This window comes from Elephas maximus, chromosome 10 (genome assembly GCF_024166365.1).
Source record: "Elephas maximus indicus isolate mEleMax1 chromosome 10, mEleMax1 primary haplotype, whole genome shotgun sequence".
NCBI classification, from domain to species: domain Eukaryota; kingdom Metazoa; phylum Chordata; class Mammalia; order Proboscidea; family Elephantidae; genus Elephas; species Elephas maximus.
In genome coordinates this window covers 17,756,840-17,775,518 of record NC_064828.1, presented here as the reverse complement: position 1 = coordinate 17,775,518, position 18,679 = coordinate 17,756,840, and the positions used below count along the sequence as shown (strand labels likewise).

At 37.9% G+C, this 18,679-nt stretch overlaps 2 protein-coding genes across 7 annotated transcripts in view; one reads left to right on the top strand and one right to left on the bottom strand.

Annotated features, from left to right (window-relative positions):
* The window catches only part of FAM98B (family with sequence similarity 98 member B), a 34,843-nt gene extending 19,497 nt beyond the window's left edge, over positions 1-15,346 (top strand). The window contains exons 5-8 of the mRNA XM_049897656.1: positions 911-991; positions 1,575-1,691; positions 10,019-10,186; positions 12,514-15,346. Of these exons, the coding sequence (XP_049753613.1) occupies positions 911-991; positions 1,575-1,691; positions 10,019-10,186; positions 12,514-12,882 (735 nt within the window). The 3' untranslated portion in view covers positions 12,883-15,346. The remainder of the gene's footprint in view (positions 1-910; positions 992-1,574; positions 1,692-10,018; positions 10,187-12,513) is intronic.
* A 2,726-nt stretch (positions 15,347-18,072) lies between these two features.
* RASGRP1 (RAS guanyl releasing protein 1) overlaps positions 18,073-18,679 on the bottom strand; it is a 74,884-nt gene continuing 74,277 nt past the window's right edge. For all 6 annotated transcript variants that reach the window (XM_049897649.1, XM_049897650.1, XM_049897652.1 and 3 more), the window contains one exon: positions 18,073-18,223. In XM_049897649.1, coding sequence (XP_049753606.1) covers positions 18,089-18,223 — 135 coding nt within the window. In that variant the 3' untranslated portion in view covers positions 18,073-18,088. The remainder of the gene's footprint in view (positions 18,224-18,679) is intronic.

The window sequence follows — 18,679 nt, the reverse complement described above, 5'->3', positions numbered from 1 at the left end:
GCTGAGGTTTGAATCCAGGCACACCGTAGAGTTTATGCTCTTAACTCCCTCTGTAACAGGTAATTCTGAAACTCACTAAAACTGTTATATAATGTTGAAATCCTAGGAATTGAACTGGATGTGATTACATGTAAGAAATGACAGGTATACATTTAGAGCTCCCCTTGACTGAGGAGTTAAATCTTTTAGGAACGTATAAAATAACATGATCAAAGTTGGAGTTTCTTACAGTAGTGGGTGAATCTACAAAAATGGTGTATTTTGAGAAAATAAGTTAATAATTCCTTATAATCTGTAAGAATTTATCAATTATGTCACTGGTGTAAAGAGTAATTGTATTATATGTTATATTTACTATGAAGCTAATAATTTTTTTAAATAGCTTTCTGGAGCTATTATTTATTACCGTAAAACTCACTCATATTAAAGTATGTAATTCAATGAATTTTAGTATATTTGCAGAGTTGTACAGCCATCACCAAATTCTAATTTTAGAACATTTCTGTCACCCTAACCTAAAACAAACAAACAAACAAAGTCTTGTTCCTGTGACATTCATTTCCCATTCCACCCCCAGATGGTCACATCCTTCTCCCTGAAAGCGGCTCCTCCAGGGTCACTTCATGAGCTGCAGTCGACTCAATGGCAATGGATTTGGTTTCGGTTTTTGGTTTGGTAGTTGTCTGTGTACATTATTTCTAGTTATTCTGGAAAAGAAGGTGTTCTACAACTCGAATTAATATATTTGAAAAATGTATTCTGCATTGTAGTGAATTATTTATTTTTGGTGTGTGAGGGTGTATTTTAATTCACTTTTAACGTTTTGTTTCTTGTCTAGTTTTCAGAACAACACTTTAAATTGGGGATATATATTTTCCTCAAAGATGCTTTCTTTTGTATATGTTTTCAGGTGAAGGATATTCTCTCAAAAGTCCAGAAAAATCATGTGGGAAAACCACTGCTGAAAACTGATTTAAATCCAGAACAGGCGGTAAATCTCTTCCTCATTAGTTTTATGTAATTAATGAATATGACTTAATTCTATAAATGGACATCTTGATTTTACAGTATGTTGTTGGCATATTTTTTTTGTAGAATTAAAATGGATTAATATTCTAGAGTAAGAGGTCCTAACTGTTCTTCAATCAAATTATTAATTTTAAAAATACCTGGCCAAGAATATTTATAGCAGCCAATACGTTAGCACAGTTGTGATTCAAAAAGGATAAGTAGCTCAAAGCCAACAAGATGGGAAGTTACTGATATTTTCTTTCCTTAACTTGTCCCGACTACTTAGCAACTAGATGTTTTACATAAATTAACATGTTTGTTTGAAAATAAGACAAATTCTACCAGTGGTTGGGTTTAATTTATATTTTAATATCTTCTGTATATTATAAATGTTCTATCAAGTGCTCTTTATTATTTAAATAACTTATAAAGTCTCATAATGTCAGAAAATGTTCATCAAGTGAAACTTCTTTTGAATCAGTAGGAAGCATTTCCAACAATTTTCACATTTCTGTGCATAATGAAAGCCTAAAGTTTATGATTTTTCTTTCCAACTTCTTTAGGAACAACTGGAGAGAATCAATGATGCTCTTTGCTGTGAATATGAATGCCGCCGCCGGATGCTAATGAAACGTTTAGATGTGACAGTGCAGTCCTTTGGGTGGTCTGATAGAGCAAAGGTAAGACTGTTTTTCCATTTGTGTCCTGTAGGTGGTAGCTTGTGACAGCTCTCCAGGCTGTCCTTTACACTCTGATGTAACTGTTACATTTCTGCTTTATCACTCTATCCTGGGCCAGCTACTGGTTTTATGTAATGGTCCTGGTCTTATATAAATCCTTGCTTGCAAATACCTTAATATCTCTCCAGATCTTTCACATTTATTTTAAACTCATAGATGTTGTGGTTTATGGAAGGATACGCAACATACGAGATAGTGGAATGTAGTGAGCAACCAATCAAGATAGTAGAGCTTAGGAATAGGTACAGGTAGTATTGCTGCTTGAAAAGGTCTCATTAAAAGTACCTTAAGGCTAGGCAAGTGTGGAGCGTGTTCCAGTGGAAGAGTGGGGTGGGGACACACCCAAATATGAATCTCTTCAGCTAGTTTTCTAGAGAGCTGTCTCACATTGCTTACTTTATGCCTTTAACCTGTACCCAGGCTTCCTCTAGACCCCCCTCCCTTCAGCATAGTCAGGAAACTCTCTAGGTAGTAAGCTGGGGCAGTTATTGGGCTTACCTCATTTGCTCCCGTCTCTCATGGGTCACCGTCCTGTGCTCCCTGATATCCAGTGCCTGGTGGCTGGGCTGGGCTGGAACATCTAAGATACTATCTCTCTAATGTCTAGGTCCTTGGTGCTGACGGCCTGCTGGCATGCTTCGGTTTTCCCCTAGGCGCTCACGTGCTCTCTGACTCCACGTGGCGTCTTACACACCTATTCCTCACTTATCGACTATCTTGTTATTTGACATTTTGCATTGACAACAGTAGTAGAAAATTTACTGTCCGACTATTTGCACATTAAGGAGGCAGCGGGCATGGCGGCAGTGGCTGCAGAAGGTCTCGTCCCTCGAGGAGACTCTCCGGGCAGTCTCCAGAAAGCTCAGCCATGCTGCACCGTGCCCTCTGCTCCCTCCGCTTGCTGTGTCCAGCTGCTGCATGGGGCTGGCCTCCTCCGTGGCCATGGTCAATGGGTAGATGTGCGGGCAGCGCCGAGCCAGTGGTTGTCTGTTCTGACTTTCTAGCTTCTAGGCGGCCTGACACCCTGCAGCTCAGAATTGCTGTGGAGTGGGAAGGGAGGAAAGGAAAGAAAGAGGCATTGAAGAGGGCGTTTGAAAGAAATGCATGTGAGGTTAATGACATATCAAAGTGAGCTGAACTGGGCCTCAAGCCTCTTTCTTGGGGGGACTGGGTGTGCCACCAGACTTCCAATGGCCTCTCAGGAAGCTCCAGCCTTGGTGACTCGCCAGGATCCTGAACTCTGGGCTTGCAGGCGTGGGAGTGGAACCCTGGAGGCAGCTTTGCGAGGGAAGCTTTAACGCAGCACAGGAGGAATGTGAAGTGGTTAAGTCATGGGCCTTCCAGTCACACAGCCTGGCTTTATCCAGCTTTGTCTCCTCCAAGCCTCCTCTGCAGAGGTATAATCTGTAGCTGGACTCCTCAAAGCGATGAGCACATTAATAAATCATACCTGTTATTATTTCTATGATCATATTTTCTAAATAAAAAAATAATAAATGATCTGAAAACAGGAAAAAAAAATCCTCCTTTTTCTCATAACAACCTGGTTTTTGGAATCTAACCATGTCAATAAGTGAGGAGTGGGTGTATTAGTTTTCTGTAGCTGCTGTAATAAATTACTGCAGACTGAATGGTTTAAATTATATAAATTTATCCTCCTGCGGTTCTAGAGGTCAGAATGAAGGTGTTGACAGGGCTGATTTCTTCTGAAGGTTCTAGGGGAGAGTCCTTTTCCTTGTCTTTTCCACCATCTAGAGGCCACCTTCATGCCTTGGCTCATGGCTCCATCCTTTGTCCTCAAAGCCAGTGGTGGTGCCTCTTCTCTCTTCCCTGACCTCTGCTTTCATCCTGACATCTCTAAACCCTGGAGGCGTAGTGGTTAAGTGCTACAGCTGCTAACCACAAGGTTGGCTGTTCGAATCCACCAGGTGCTCCTTGGAAACTGTGTGGGGGAATTCTACTCTGTCCTTTAGGTTTGCTATGAGTCGGGATTGACTAGACAGCAATGGGTTCTTTTTTTTTCTTCTTAAGAGGATCTTGTGATTACATTGGACCCACCCACATAATCCAGGGTAATCACCACATCTCAGGCTCCTTAACCTGAACATGTCTGCCGAGTCCCTTTAACTATGTGAGGTGACAGTTTACAGGTTCCAGGGATTATGATGTGGCCATCTTTGGGAGGCCATTATTCAATTTACCACATGCCTCATCTTCCTTCTAATTACGTTTTATTTTTTCAGGTGTTGTGTTGTATTATCATAAGCTTTTCTTTTTTTCTTTCTAAATATCCTTCTTAAAATCAGATATTCTAATGAGTTTTTCATTTTCTGTTTACGCACTCTCCCAGAAGCTCGTAATTGCAATCTGGGCTGTTTGCATAGCTGTTCTTTGTTCCACTGTTTCCTGGATCCCATGGCCTCCTCCATCTTTTTTTTTTTTTTATTTCTTTATTGAAATATAATTCATATACAATAAACCTAACCATTTAAAGGTGTACAGTTTATTGGTTTTTAGTATATTTGCAAGGTTATGCAACTATCACCCTATCTAATTCTAGAATGTTTTTATTACCCCCAAAAGAAATCTGATGCCCATCAATACTCACTTCCCATTCTTTGTTTCCCAAACCCCTGGCAACTACTAACCTGCTTTCTGTCTTTATATATTTGCCTATTGTGGACATTTCATATAAGTAGAATAATACGATATGTGGCCTTTTGTGTCTGACTTGTTTCACTAAATACAACGTTTTCAAGGTTCATCCATGTTGTAACATCCGTGTGTAATTCTTTTAATGACTGAATAATATTCCGTTGTATGGACTTAACAACAACAACAACACAAAAAACCAAACCCATTGCCATCGAGTTGATTCTGACTCATAGTGACCCTAATAGGACAGAGTAGAACTGCCCTGTAGGGTTTCCAAGGCTGTAATCTTGACAGAAGCAGACTGCCACATCTTTCTCCCCTGGAATGGCTGGTGGGTTTGAACCACCAGCCTTCTGGTTAGCAGCTGAGCCCTTAACCACTGTGCCACCAGGGTTGGATCTAACACATTTATCCGCTCACCCATAGTTGGATATTTGGGTAGTTGCCACATTTTGGCTGTTGTGAATAGTGCTGCTATAAACATTTGTGTACATGTTTGAGTACCTGTTTTCATTTCTTTTGGGTATATGCCTAGGAGTGTAATTACTGGGTCATGTGGTAATTTTATGTTTTAACTTTTGAGAACCACCAGACTGTTTTCCATAGCAGTTGCACCATTTTACATTTCTACCAGCAATACACAAAGGCTCCAGTTTTTCTACATCTCACTAACATTTGTTATTTCTCTGACATTGCTTATTCCCTCACTCTGCTGTAGCAAATCCTCAGGTAACTTCCTAACAAAGGGTGCATAGGAGATGATTTTTTCCTGAGTACTTACATTCTGAAAATGTGTGTATTCTGCTGTCGTATTTTATATCTACTCAGACTACCAAATTTAAGTAAATATAAAATTCTAGGGTGGTAAAGTAGAGGGTCAGTGAAAAAGAGAAAAACCTTCAACGGGGTAGATTGACAAAGTCACTGCAATAATGGGCTTAAACACAGCAATGATTGTGAGCATGGCGCAGGACCAGGCAGTGTTTTGTTTTGTTGTGCTTAAGGTCACTATGAATTGGAGCTGACTCGATGGCACCTAATAACAATAACAGGTTGAAATCATTTTTCTCTAAGGATATTGAAGACATTGCTTCATTGTTTTCTAACATTTAGTGCCATTGTTAAGAAATCTGATCCTTTAAGGTGATCTTTTATTTTTCTCTGAAAGCTTTTAGTCTCTTTTCTCCATCCTTGGAGTTCTGAAATTTCACAATGATATGTATTGGTATGGGTCTTTTTTCTTTCATGTGGTGAACAGTAGGTGGGCCTTTCAATCTGTAAACTCTTGTCTTTTAGGTTTTTATATTTTCTTTATTAATTTCTTTGTTCTCTCTGAAACTCGTTAGTCAGTTATTGGACATCCTGGATTGATCTTCTCAAGGTGCTTTATTTTTTCTCTCATTTTCCATCCATAGCTCTTTTTCGTTCATCTTCTTGGAAATGTCCTCAATTTTATTTTCTACTGGGTATTAAATTTTGTTTTTGTCATCATGTTTTGATTCCCATAAATTCTTTCTGACTCGAGTTTTTCTTTTTCCCTTTTTTTATGGATGCAGTATCTTGAATGAGCCTAAAAAATTTTTTTTTGTAACTTCCTCCCCTCCTTTCATTATCTGTTTTCTTCTAGGATCATTTGTTGTTGCTTACTTGCTTGTTTTTCCTGGTTTCTCTCTTGGTGGCTTTCTTCAAATGTGTGGTGGTCCTTGGTTGTTTTCATTTAGAGTAAGACACTGTAGTCATTGATAGGGATTATTGACATCAGGCTTTGGAGTTGGCTGTTGTTCTGTGGGAATTCTCTACACCAACAGGTAGAAAATTTGTCTTTGGAGCTGCTATTTTTTCAAGAGGAAACAGTTTTTCCTGTATACCCCTATAGAATTTTTTTTTTTTCTTTTGGTCACGAAGAGTGACAGGATGGCACCAGGGGTTCAGATAGACTTTAAATTAGCCCCGATTTTCAGCTCCAAATTTTATTTTCTGAAATGTTCTGTAGGTCAGTTGGTTCTCTTCTCATCTATATCTCTTTCTTCCTTTTTTGTTATATACTATATTTTTATGCAAGTAACACGTGCCTTCTATGTTTGCCAACCTCACCCCGCCCCCCAACCAGGTATTTTCAGAAGCATGCTATGCTAATTTTGCTGTAAAAAAAAAAAAAAAAAAAAAGAGTACAACTGCCCCATAGGGTTCCCTAGGCCGAAATCTCTACAGGAGCAGATTGCCAGATCTTTTTTCCCACGGAGCGGCTAGTGGGTTCAAACTGCTGACCTTTCAGTTAGCAGCTGAGCGCTTAGGCATTGCACCACCAGGCTCCTTGGAAACTTAACAGAGGGCTGTATATATGTCGAGTCACTGGTTTAACTTGATAGAACTTTAGATGAGAAGAGGAATTTAGGAAAAACGGGAAATTGTAAAAGCAACATTAAAGGTATCTAATACTAAACTCAGGATGTTTTTCAGTGCTGTATTTAAGATTAGTGTAGAGAATCCAAGCGTGAGTTTTGACGTATTCTGTTTTTGAACATTTAGAAGGGCGTGGATTTGTGGGCATATTGACTTTTTACTGGCCTTAAGCTTGGGGAGTTTGAGCAGATACACCTTTAGTGAAATAGCTTAGTATTTTCATCTTCTGATCTTGGCTTTTCTCATCATGTTTTCGAGCAAAGGGGGTTGTGTTTTTGTTTTTTTTCCTTAGCCTGAAAGATTTTTAAAAATATTTTTTTCTTAGACTGTTTGTAGGTCATCTTGGCCTTTCATCTGGTCTTTTTGCACTTGATTATATGCATTTGGATCCCTAATTTTTCTTTTCCTGTTACATTTGTTTTATCTTTATAATTTCTCCTGTTTTTATGATAGAAAAGTATGTCTGATATTGTTGAGTGAGCATCATCAAATTACTGTTTTTATAGCATTTTAAGTCTTTTGAAGAATATTTGATCATATTGTTATACTCTATTGACATACATTGAAGCTTTCTCTAGTTTTGTCTCTTCTTTGACCCTTTACTGAAATCCCTTGTAGTAAATTCTTGTCTGTGGAATTTGTTGATCAAAGAATATGCATGGTTTTAAGGCTGTTGGCAGGAGCCCTTGGGTGGCATAAATGGGTAAACACTTGACTGCTAGCCGAGAGGTTGGCGATTTGAACCCACCAGAGGCACCTCAGAAGACAGGCCTGGCAACCTGCTTCTGAAAGGTTACAGCCTTGAAAACCCTATGGAGCATTTCTGCTCTGCATACATGGGGTCACCATGAGTCAGAATCAGCTCGATGGTAACTAACAAACTTTTGATGCCCACTAGAGTTACCTTCGGAAAGATTGTACAGATTTATTCGGAAAGTTCATCTAATTTTTTTCCTCTATTATTTTGCGAGGACACTCTGAATATAATTTTAGTTTGCATTTTTCATTTAGTGTATTATGACCATTGTCCATGTCTGTGAGTGCTCTATTTCAATATCCTTTTTAAAAATGTTATTTATTCTTATTTTTTTTATTGCATATAATTCACAGACATAAAATTTACCATTTTGAAGTGTATAATTCGAGGTTTTTAGTATATTCAATGTGTTGTGCAACCGTTACCACTATCTAATTCTAGAACATTTCTGTCACCCTAAAAAGAAACCTCACACCGATTAGCAGTCAGTCCCAGTTCTCCCCTTCCCCTGGCAACCACTAATCTGCTGTCTGTCTGTATGGATTTCCTATTCTGGACATTTCAGATAATGGGGTCATACAACATGTGGCCTTTTGTGTGTTTAGCTTTTTTCACTTAGCACGTTTTCAAGGTTCATCCATGCGAAAACATGTAACAGTACTTCATTCCTTCCTGTATCTATATTTTATCATGTACTATAATTTATTTAGTTTATTTTACAGTTTCCCCTCTATTAATCAACACTGGGAATGTTTCTGTGCATAATGTTTTTATGTGACTTTCTAAGTATGTTTGTCTGGTGGATTCTTAAAAGGAAAATTGCTGTGTCAAAGGTCAGGACTCCTAGTGCCCTTCAGCCCCATGGCCAGACTTTTCTAGAAAGTCGGTATGAATTTAGATTCCTATTGGTAGAGTAACTAAAATTTTATCTCATCTTGCCCTCTTTAATATTTAGGATATTGTCCATTTTATTGTTAACCTGATGGTTTAACAAGTCTAACTTGTTTTAATTTCTTTATTTTTACTATTGGTAGAGCTAAACATTTTTTATAGGCTTCTTAGTCATTTGAATTTCCTCTTTTTTGCAGTTTCTATTTATGTCTCTTCATTTTTTTCCCTTTGGAGTCTCCCTGTTTTCCTTTTGATTGAGCTTTTTATATATTAAGGAAGTTAACTAAGTGTCTTATTTGTTGAGAGTATTTTACCCAGTTAGTTTTTGATTTTGTGTTTTCTTTCTTTTGTTGTAAAGATGTTTAATCTGTATTTTGTAGTTAATTTTTAAAATTTAAAACCTCAAGCAATTAATGCTTTATTCTATTTGGAATTCCCTTTGTTATATGGTGTGCCTTATTATTATTACTACTATTTTTATAAGTAGCTAACACTTTATTCCAGCCCTATTTAAAAAATAATCCTTTCTTTTCCTGCTGATCTTTGATGCTTCTTCTATCACATACTGTGTTCATGAATTTATGAGACTGAATCTCCATTGTCTATTCTGTTTGATTGTTGATTTTTTTTTTTTTTTCTCCAAAGTTCCAATTAATTAGACTCAAGTGGCAAAGTATATTGTTATCTGTACTCCAGTACTTGGGGGTCAGGTAGACCTTTATTAGTCAGTAGGCAGAGCCAGGATTCTCTCTCTCTATTTTTTGGAAAGTGACTTAAGCTTTCTAAGCCTCTGTTTTTTTTTCCCCCCATCTGCCAAATGGGGTAATAAAAACCAACCGTTCTAAAAGGATATTTTGAAGATTAAAGAAATACCACCTATTAAGGTCATATTATATTTTAGTATCTGGTGGAGCCCTGGTGGTGGCATAGTGGTTAAGAGCTCTGGCTGCTAACCAAAAGTTTGGCAGTTCGAATCTACCAGGCGCTCCTTGGAAACCCTATGGGGCAGTTCTACTCTGTCCTATAGGATCGCTACGAGTTGGAATCGACTCGAAGGCAATGGGTTTGGGTTTTTATTTTTTGGTATTAGTATCTGGTAGGGTTCTTCCCCAGAATTCTTTTGGTCATTCTTACATATTTAGTTTTCTAGGTTAACTTTAATTACAGGTTTATTTATTTTATTTTATTATCGTTATTTTTTATCTTCACAAAAACCATTCCAATAAGATTGCATTATGTATGTGAGTTAATTTGGGGGAAAAAAACTGACAATAATGTTCAGTATAACACCATTTTTAGGTATTTTTTTGTTGATATGAATGAATTTTTTTGTGTTATATTTTTGAATGAGTTATTGGTGATAGTTATATATTCTTTGAGCATCTGTTGGTCTATTTTTTCATTCCGCATAAAAAATGATCAGATATTTGAATGCTTTTACTCTTTTCCATTTCTGTTCTTGTGCATTACCCTCTTTTTTTCTTTCTGAAGGTTATACTTACCATTACTCTTTTGGTGAAATTTACTTTGGTTTCTTTTCTCCCTAACTTTTGTCATTTAGGTAAAAACAGATGACATAGCAAGAATTTACCAGCCTAAGCGTTATGCTTTGTCACCCAAGACGACTATTACATTGGCACATTTATTTGCTGCTCGTGAAGATCTATCCAAGATCATTAGGACAAGTAGTGGCACCAGCCGGGAGAAGACAGCATGTGCCATTAATAAGGTTGGTTTTTCTTTTAACACAGTGGAGAGTGAATTTATAACAGTCTCGTTTCATGTTTTAACAGATTTTAATCCATTTTCCTTTTAAGTACTGGTGAACTCCTAGAATAAGGGTGGAAAACCAAAAAAAAAAACAAAAACAAAAACAAACCTGTTGCTGGCTCATAGCGACCCTGTAGGACAGAGAAGAACTGCCCCATAGGGTTCCTGAGGAGCGGCTGGTGGATTTGAAAAGCGGGGAGGGGCTTCAGTTCATTTAGGTGTGGTTATGGTTTGTGTCTGTTTGTGTGGTTTGGCTTTCTGTATTTATCAATTAAGCCAGAGTTTTATCTTAATTAGAAGAATTAATAGTTTATGCCTTAAGAATTGTTTTTATCAATAGCTTTAGCAAGAATAATTTGTCTTCTTTCAAGAAAGTAATCATTTTTTTTGTCACTAAGAATCTGTTTGTAGGAATGGTTTTTGGTACAGAAAGATTTCCTCTTTCCTTGGTGTAAATGGAGAGAGTACATGCTCTGGAATCATTCAGATCTCGTTTGCATGCTAGCTCTATCATTCTCTTGGAGGAATGACCTTGGTCAAGTTCCTAAACTTCTTTGAGCTCGTTTCCTGATTAAGAGTCTAGATTAATTTCTTAAGGAGTGTTCTTAAGTTAAACAAGCTCAAAGAGTTTTATTAATTTGCAGTAGGAGCACCAGTAGAATGCTTACGTCAGCTCGATTAGTATGTGGTCTCCATTTACATAAGCAGAATGCTTCATGGCAAACCCGATTATAATTGGAAGGTGAGCATGCCAAAAATCAGAACTGAGGAATTTGTGTAATTTAAAAACCTTGTTTCTCACTCAGTATAGCTAGGTTGAGATATACTTTCTTATTAAAGCGATACCTAGCCAGGGGACTGTTGTAGTTTAAGGTGAATTTACTAATTATTGCTAAGCTAGGCCTCAGCAGGTTTGCCTCTGTGATGTTCCTTTTTCTGTACCTCCATTTTAGACCAATCTCCTCTATCTTTTGAAAGGTAATGCTCTCTTTAAAAATATATTACTTCATACCTTACACCAGGTTATAATCTAGCCTAGCTGATGATATCAAGAGCGTTTCCTATTTTAAGTGGCATTGCCCATCTCTTTTCTGAGTTTATAACCTATAGGCTCATTATTGGAGGCAATCTTATGACCAGTTCTTAGAGCAGTGTCCACATATGCCTACCAGTAATATATCATGTTTGGTGGCAGGATCAGCGAGAACAGCAACCAAGTAAAAGCCGTTTTTTGGATTTGGTGATCAGGGGCATCACTGATGTTTGCATACTTAGAAACTTGCCCTGCAGTGAAGATTTTGTCTTTCATTTATGACATAAATTACTAGATCATAGTTTTGGTTAGAGGAGCAATGGAGGTAGAACCAGATGATTTGTAGGTCATTTTGGTTGATGCAGTTACTGTCTTGCCTCCTTTCCTGGAACAGACTGTAGTAGGAAGCTCTTGGCTTCCGCATGGCTGTGGGAGGCGGGGGTAGCACCCCCCAAGCCCCCGTCTGTCTGTCTGTCCCTCTGCTCATAGCACGTGAAGGAGCCTTTCTGCACAAGTTCTTTCCTGGTTTATCCAGAGCATGATTAAGGAAGCATATCAGTTCTTGATTGTCTTTATAATAATATAATAACAATGTCATCATTGAAAGTTGGTGAGCCTAAGTTTCTCGTAAGAAAGGAATAATGCATTGGGAATCCTTGTTTGAACATTATTTCCTTGCAGTAATACGTTGGATTATAGTCATTATATTATCTTCTGACTTCATTAGACCCACATGATATTATGTCTACTTCATATTTTGTTGAAATAAAATGCACTTAGGAATACAACCTTTCATTGGCTAACCCAGTACCAAATTAATGACATTACAAAGTCCAGAGTTGTCATATAAATGCATATGAATTAATGTAAGGTATATAGTTTTTTTTTTTATATATAGCTTATATATATTGAAAATGTTTTTGTGAAAAAATTTTCTTAGTGTTCTGAGTACTATGTTTGTGATAGAAATTTGCTAAATAAATTGAAATGAGGGAAAATTAACAAATCCTGAAGTTTCAGAAATATGCCCCTGGATTGTCTAAAAGCAGTATTATGTTCTGAAGACTTTGTCATGCATCATGCTTACACTGTCAGTATTAAGTCATATTACCATGTCCCACACTTTCATGCCCTTAAATATTTGGCTTCTGTTTTATTAGAAACAATAACTTCAGTATCATCTGAATCCTTTATGGAAATTTAACTTTTAAAATATTTTATTATAAACTGAAAGAAAATGTTTCTCCACACAGGTGCTGATGGGAAGAGTACCTGACCGGGGAGGACGGCCGAATGAAATTGAACCACCGCCCCCTGAAATGCCTCCATGGCAAAAGAGACAAGAAGGCGGTGGAAGGGGCGGTTGGGGGGGTGGTGGTGGTGGTGGGAGAGGAGGTGGTGGGGGTGGAAGGGGAGGCTGGGGTGGTGGAGGAGGTTGGGGAGGTGGAGGAGGAGGGGGAGGAGGGTGGGGAGGAGGAGGTGGTGGAGGTGGTAGCAGAGGAGGAGGTTTCCAAGGCAGGGGAGATTATGGCGGGAGAGGGGGCTATGGTGGGAGAGGGGGCTATGGTGGAAGAAGTTATGGAGATCCATATGGGGGAGGTGGTGGTTATAGAAGATACTAAAAACTGCAGAAGTTAGGTAGCAGTGCTTACTTCTTGATAGATACATTAAGCGTAGTGTTTTAAATAACATACTCGGATATCATTTTTGAAGTAAACACATGTTAGACGCTCTGATATCATTCTTGAATTGGGTCGACGTGTAAGAGCATTGTTTTATACTACCATTTGATCTCTTGGACGAAGTGATGTTTTTTCCCTCATATTCTATGTACCCTTGAGCATGTTGTGTCTTTTTAAAAAACAAAAAATGAACAAAAATAATTTTTAAAAATGTAAATATTTATTACCATCAAACTTGGAAAATGGAAAGTATTTTATTGTCATGACTGAATTTAGATTGTCACCTGTATTTTATTCAGGTTCGAGACACGTAAGTGATCCCATCTGTAATGGAAAGGAATATAGACTACTGCCACATTCGTATTCCTGTGGATGTGTTTTGTTTGTTAACTCTGCTTTACAAAATACGGAAGGGACTGATAGCGGTGTTCAGTAGGCAGTTACAGGCATCCCCCGCTTTTTGAACGCTTGGTTTCCGCCACTTTGTTTTTATGAAAGACCTACATTAGTACCTGTTTTTGCTAACTGAAAGAAATCCAAAGAGGATCTTTGCTTTTATGAAAAGAGCGAAGAGCAGAAATAGCATTTAGCATTTGTTTTGCAGCGAGCTGTTAAAAAGGCAGTGCACACCCAGCAGCGGGAGTGGCATCACCAAGCTCCTTCCCTGGGAACTACACCCAGCATCTCAGCTTTTACTGTATTTTAGTGTTATTTTGGGTTTTGTGTGTTATTTAGTATGATTTGGTGGGCCATTTTTTGGGTCTGGGAGTGTTGAAAAATGTTTCTCATATAAAGGTAATTGCTTCTTTGCTTTACACCATTTTGGCTTAATGAAAGTTTTTCATAGGAACGCTCTAGTTTTGGATAGCAGGGGAAACCTCTATCTTGAATTGTTTTTCTTTTAGAGGAAGAAATCCCTTTGCCCAGGCTTCTGTTAAAGTTTCATTAATTGAAGCCCAAGTCTACTTTTTGCAGTGCATGTTTATTTTCCACTTGGACTTAAAAATCTGTGTGATTTTGTTTGACAAAGCAGAGTTAAAGATTGAGGTGAGACTTACTCTGAAGAAACAGTGACATATGCCACTTTTACATGATGGTGTGAAGAATCCTGTAAACTGGTTTCTTCGTCATTCCTGTCCTCACGTTAGCCATCTGAACATTAAAAGGCAGCCTGAGCTGTATGACACAGGGTTAAGGCTGTGATTCACAGCCTCAGTGGGGCATCCCGTGGCGGTAATTGTGATTCACAGCTAGATTTGGGAGACTCTGGGGCTAGGGAATGTCAGTCTGTGGTTTGGTAGTTGAGCAGTCAAAGGCTCAGGGATCAGGAGTTGTGAATTCAAATCATGGCACTAGCCCTGGGATCTAGGGCTGAAATGACTTCCAGCTCTCAAGGATTTATTTGGTCTCATTTGTCAAATGAGGAATGAGACACTTGCCCCCTCTCAGGTGGTTTAATAAATACCTAAGTACAAATGCAACTTGTTGAGAACTGTAAGAGGGCCTGTGTTGAATGGTTTAGGAGGTGGGTCAGATAATGCATCTTTACTTGTAGTATAGAGTTAGAGAAAAAAAGAGCTAGCCACGCAGTTTTTTTCAGTCCTGCTATAAAATCAGTATCTCAGAGTAGGCTTCTGGCTAACACCTATGCATAACACCTTTCTATGATCTAGCCAGTTCAGCAGATAGAAAGCCGTATTGTTACCACTGGACAAATGGTATTTTATGTCTGACAGTTGTTTTGTTAATACAGTAAACCCTGTGGTGAAATCAAAAATAATGTTGAAACTTTAAAAGTGAATATTGTGTATACTGCGGTCTTGGATGTGTATTTTAAACTAATCCTTCAAAGAAATGTATTCAGAATAGGAAAACATAAAAATTTTTGGTTATTTGTCAACTTTTTTTATTTGTTTAGAGCTAATGAAGAGCCCTGGTGGTGCACTGGTTAAGAGCCCATCAGCTAACCAAAGCGTTAACAGTTTGAATCCACTAGCTGTTCCTTTGTAACCCTATGGGGCAGTTCTTCTCTGTCCCGTAGGGTTGCCTAGGGTTGCTGTGAGTCGGAATCAGCTCAGACAGCAATGGGTTTTTACCAGTTTCATCCATAGTTTCAAAATTTCTCTTCTTTACTTGCTAGTTTGCTTAGATGAAACTGTAGAATTAAAGCTGAAAGCCACAGAGAAGTGACAACTTCCAGTGTGTCTCCTTTTATGTTAAATGTTGAAAGACTTAATATTTACTATTTGGAGATTGCTGTAAGTCATTATACAAATAGGGTGGGAAGAGGTTAAATATTTCTCTGATGCTACTTCCTGTTATAAAAGATTTAGAAGGACTGAAATTGAATAATCGAGTTGCTTTGCTTTTCCTTCCAGGAAAACGTGGTTTGGTTAACAGAATAGGGGGACGGTGTCAGCTCTAGGTTATTGTGGAAATTCAGGTGAAGTTTCTTCATGTTCATGAACCGGAAGGAAGACAAGAGATCTGTGTTGTAGGGATCCTAATATCTTTTATCATAAATATTACACCGAAAACTTACATTAGGTATCAAAAAAACCTTTACAATCTGTACATTAGTTTTTTTCTGCAGTTCTTTTACATTATACATCTTTAGACAGAAATTCACAAATGGTAAAAAGGTGAATCAATTACCAGAGAAAATGAGAAGTGACATTGCTTTAATAAAATAAGATTAGCCTTTGTTTTACGAGATAGATACTTGCCAAAACGGACTTCCAGTCAGTATGAGATGACCCTGTTGGGTAGTCTATTCTGTTACATGGAGTCTCTATGAGTCAGAATCCACTTGACAGTATACAGCAACAACAACGTGAGATGCAAAAATTTGCATCCCGGGATGGCTCACCCAAAAACTTGTTTCCGATTATTTCTGTAGATTCCACTAACCCCATATAGCTCGGTTCAGACAGCATAAATTCACACACTAGACGTCTCTGGCCACTCACTAGACTGTAAAAGCCTGTGATGAGATTACTGCCTCCTGTCCATTTCGTGGATAAATTCTGGGATGCTGGAGCCCCTCTAACCATGCAAATTTGAGTAGTTAAGGAGAGTGTGCGCTTTTGAATTCCTATAGGTTACACATAAAAACTAACCTGGGGTTTATATTTTAGATGGAGGGTACGAAGAATGAAGACTTTTTAATTGGGTTACATGACTATATTTAAAGAAATTGAGCTGTACCTTCTTTGGTTTGTATCAGAAGAAAACAATAATAGTGAAGAATATGAATTTTAAAGATTGTCATAAACTCAGAATTGTTTTCTTTCTTACCCTATAATGATAGCAATGAACAAAAGCCAAAGCCTTTCCATTTTTCACATAAAGTAGGTAGCAGAGTGTTTCTGTGAACTTACACCGGGTGGTGGACCGAAGCGGCCCTGCTTTGGGGATTTTGGAGTTTAGATTCAGAAAACAGTAAATTTGTGTTTAAGTGATTCTTTAAAATTTAATGAAACATTTGAAAGAAATATTTAAAACTAAAAGCTAGTTTTATGTCACTAAAACTAACTACAGTATACTGTACAAGATGGTGTGCAAATGGAGACTGGTCTTTGATCAAGGGAACTTCACAAGTGGTCTGAATCCTCCAAGTAAGAAACACTGTATGTATACTTTGTACTCTGATTAAGATTTGGCACTGTGGGCTTTAGGTTTGAAACTTATTAATTGTTAAGGTTATATTCTTGGCAGTTAGTCAGCTAGTGTAAGAATTTCAAGTCAGCCTAGTACTACTAGGCTTTCTGAGCATGGAAAGCACCACTCCCCGCAAAATATGAATTTTTGAGAAATAAAAAGAGGCCGACAAGGGAGTTTGTGAAGTTGCCCAGATGACTAAATGAGCCCATTTATCATTTAATCTTGGTTAATAGAAAGTTCACAGGACTGTTACTTTGTGATTTTGTCCAGCTTAATACAATCTACATTGTGAGAAATTTCTCTATCTTGTAGCAAACTGAACTTGATATTTTTGAGTTTGTGTAAACGACTAAAAGTTACTTAATTCACGTCCACATTTTATAAAGAAGGAAAAAAATTCCAAGCCACATGCCTGATACTGTAGTCATGCTGATACTGTCTATATATACTGTGTACATATGTACAAGCTGTCAGCTGTTATTGAAGCCACTGATTCAGTTAGCTTATTTCTAAAGCATAATTAATAATGAAAACAGTTTTAAGCACAAATTCATTTCGAAAGGAAAAATTTACAAATAGTATACTTCAAAAGAAGATAAAGATGGAACATGAAAGAGTTACATAGACTCTTCACAGACTGTTTGGAAAAAAACAAACAAGCCATTAAGTTCCTAATTCTATGTACTGTAGAATACATAGGACAAAGGTCATGTTTACATGTATTTTAGCTAGTTAGCTAGTTATGTATGTGATGATGATAGCTGTCTTTCCAGGTACTTAATCTGGTTACTTATGATGCTTATAAGACTGAAGAAACTATGACCTCCAGCTGGAAAATGTCATGTTCTTTAATAGGCCCCTAAAAAAGTTGTGGCTACGTCTCTATAAGGTCAAGGTAACGATCCTCATGTATGGGTGAGTGTGGTGGAGGGAAGAGGGGCAGAGGCTAGACCTGAGGTAGTGAAGCAGGGACCAGATTGATAAAAGAACGCTGGGATATAGAGGCAGTAAATCTACTTTTGGAATTTGGGTATTTTTCCATAAGCAAGCTTTGACTGGATGGAACAAAGTAAATCTCTCAGTTTCCAGAAAAACCAGGAAGGAAGGAAATTCGTTTCCCAGTGATTTTAGTTCTAAAGAAGCAGCAGCCAGGCAGGCCATGGAAGGAGAAGTTACTTTGTCAGGAAACTAGAGTCATGTTTTCAGCACTCTTGGTGTTACTCCCAGGAGAAAAAAAAAAAAACGTTTGTGCTGTGAATGGCGTAAGTTTTGCATTCTTCAGCTTTCCTCCGATTCAGCTGACAGAAAACAAGGCTGCACATTAGGAATCATTTAGGTCAAAAGAGTAACTGGCTTTCCCTTTTGAAAGCACCCTTTTAAAAGCAGACCAGTCTAAGGTCCCCTGGGTCTTTGTGTTAATCAGTTTAGGAGCCTGAGTTCCCCGAAATACCCTTCTACGGACTGTGCTCCTTGAATTTCTGGGTTAAGAACAGTCACCCTGCTCCATCTGAGCTAAGACATAATTGCTTCTTTCAAGCTGCAGGGACTCTATTTTCTTCTGTGCATATTTCAGTTGGATCTTTAGGGCATCGTTATCTGCTTTCAGAGTATTTATTTCCTAAAGGGAAAGGAGAATGAGGTATGTTAATAAAGCAGCAGTGAACAGCAAGTCAGTTACAACACTGGAAACACTACACTTGATTGGCGTTTCCTAGTCACTGTGGTTGAGAATTAAAAACTATTTTCCAGGTAGTTATTTTGCCCTGCATAGAAAAGTATCAGATGAGCATATGCAAACAGCAATTAGTCTTTGTTATATGAAAGATCTGAGTGGCTAGCAGGCAGAATAAATAATTTCCAGGCAGTAGGTGGTTAATGACAAGACCTTTGGATGTTACATAGCAGAAAGTCTTTGTCAGGTTTGGGCTGTAAAAGCAGTGACTCAGAGTACTGTCATTGTATGAGATCTTATAGTTCATAAAATTTAGGGTTTTTGTTTCTCTAAATCATTGAAAACTAATGCCCCCTTTGATAAAGATAAGAATTTTATCCCACCCCCTAACTGGGATTTAGT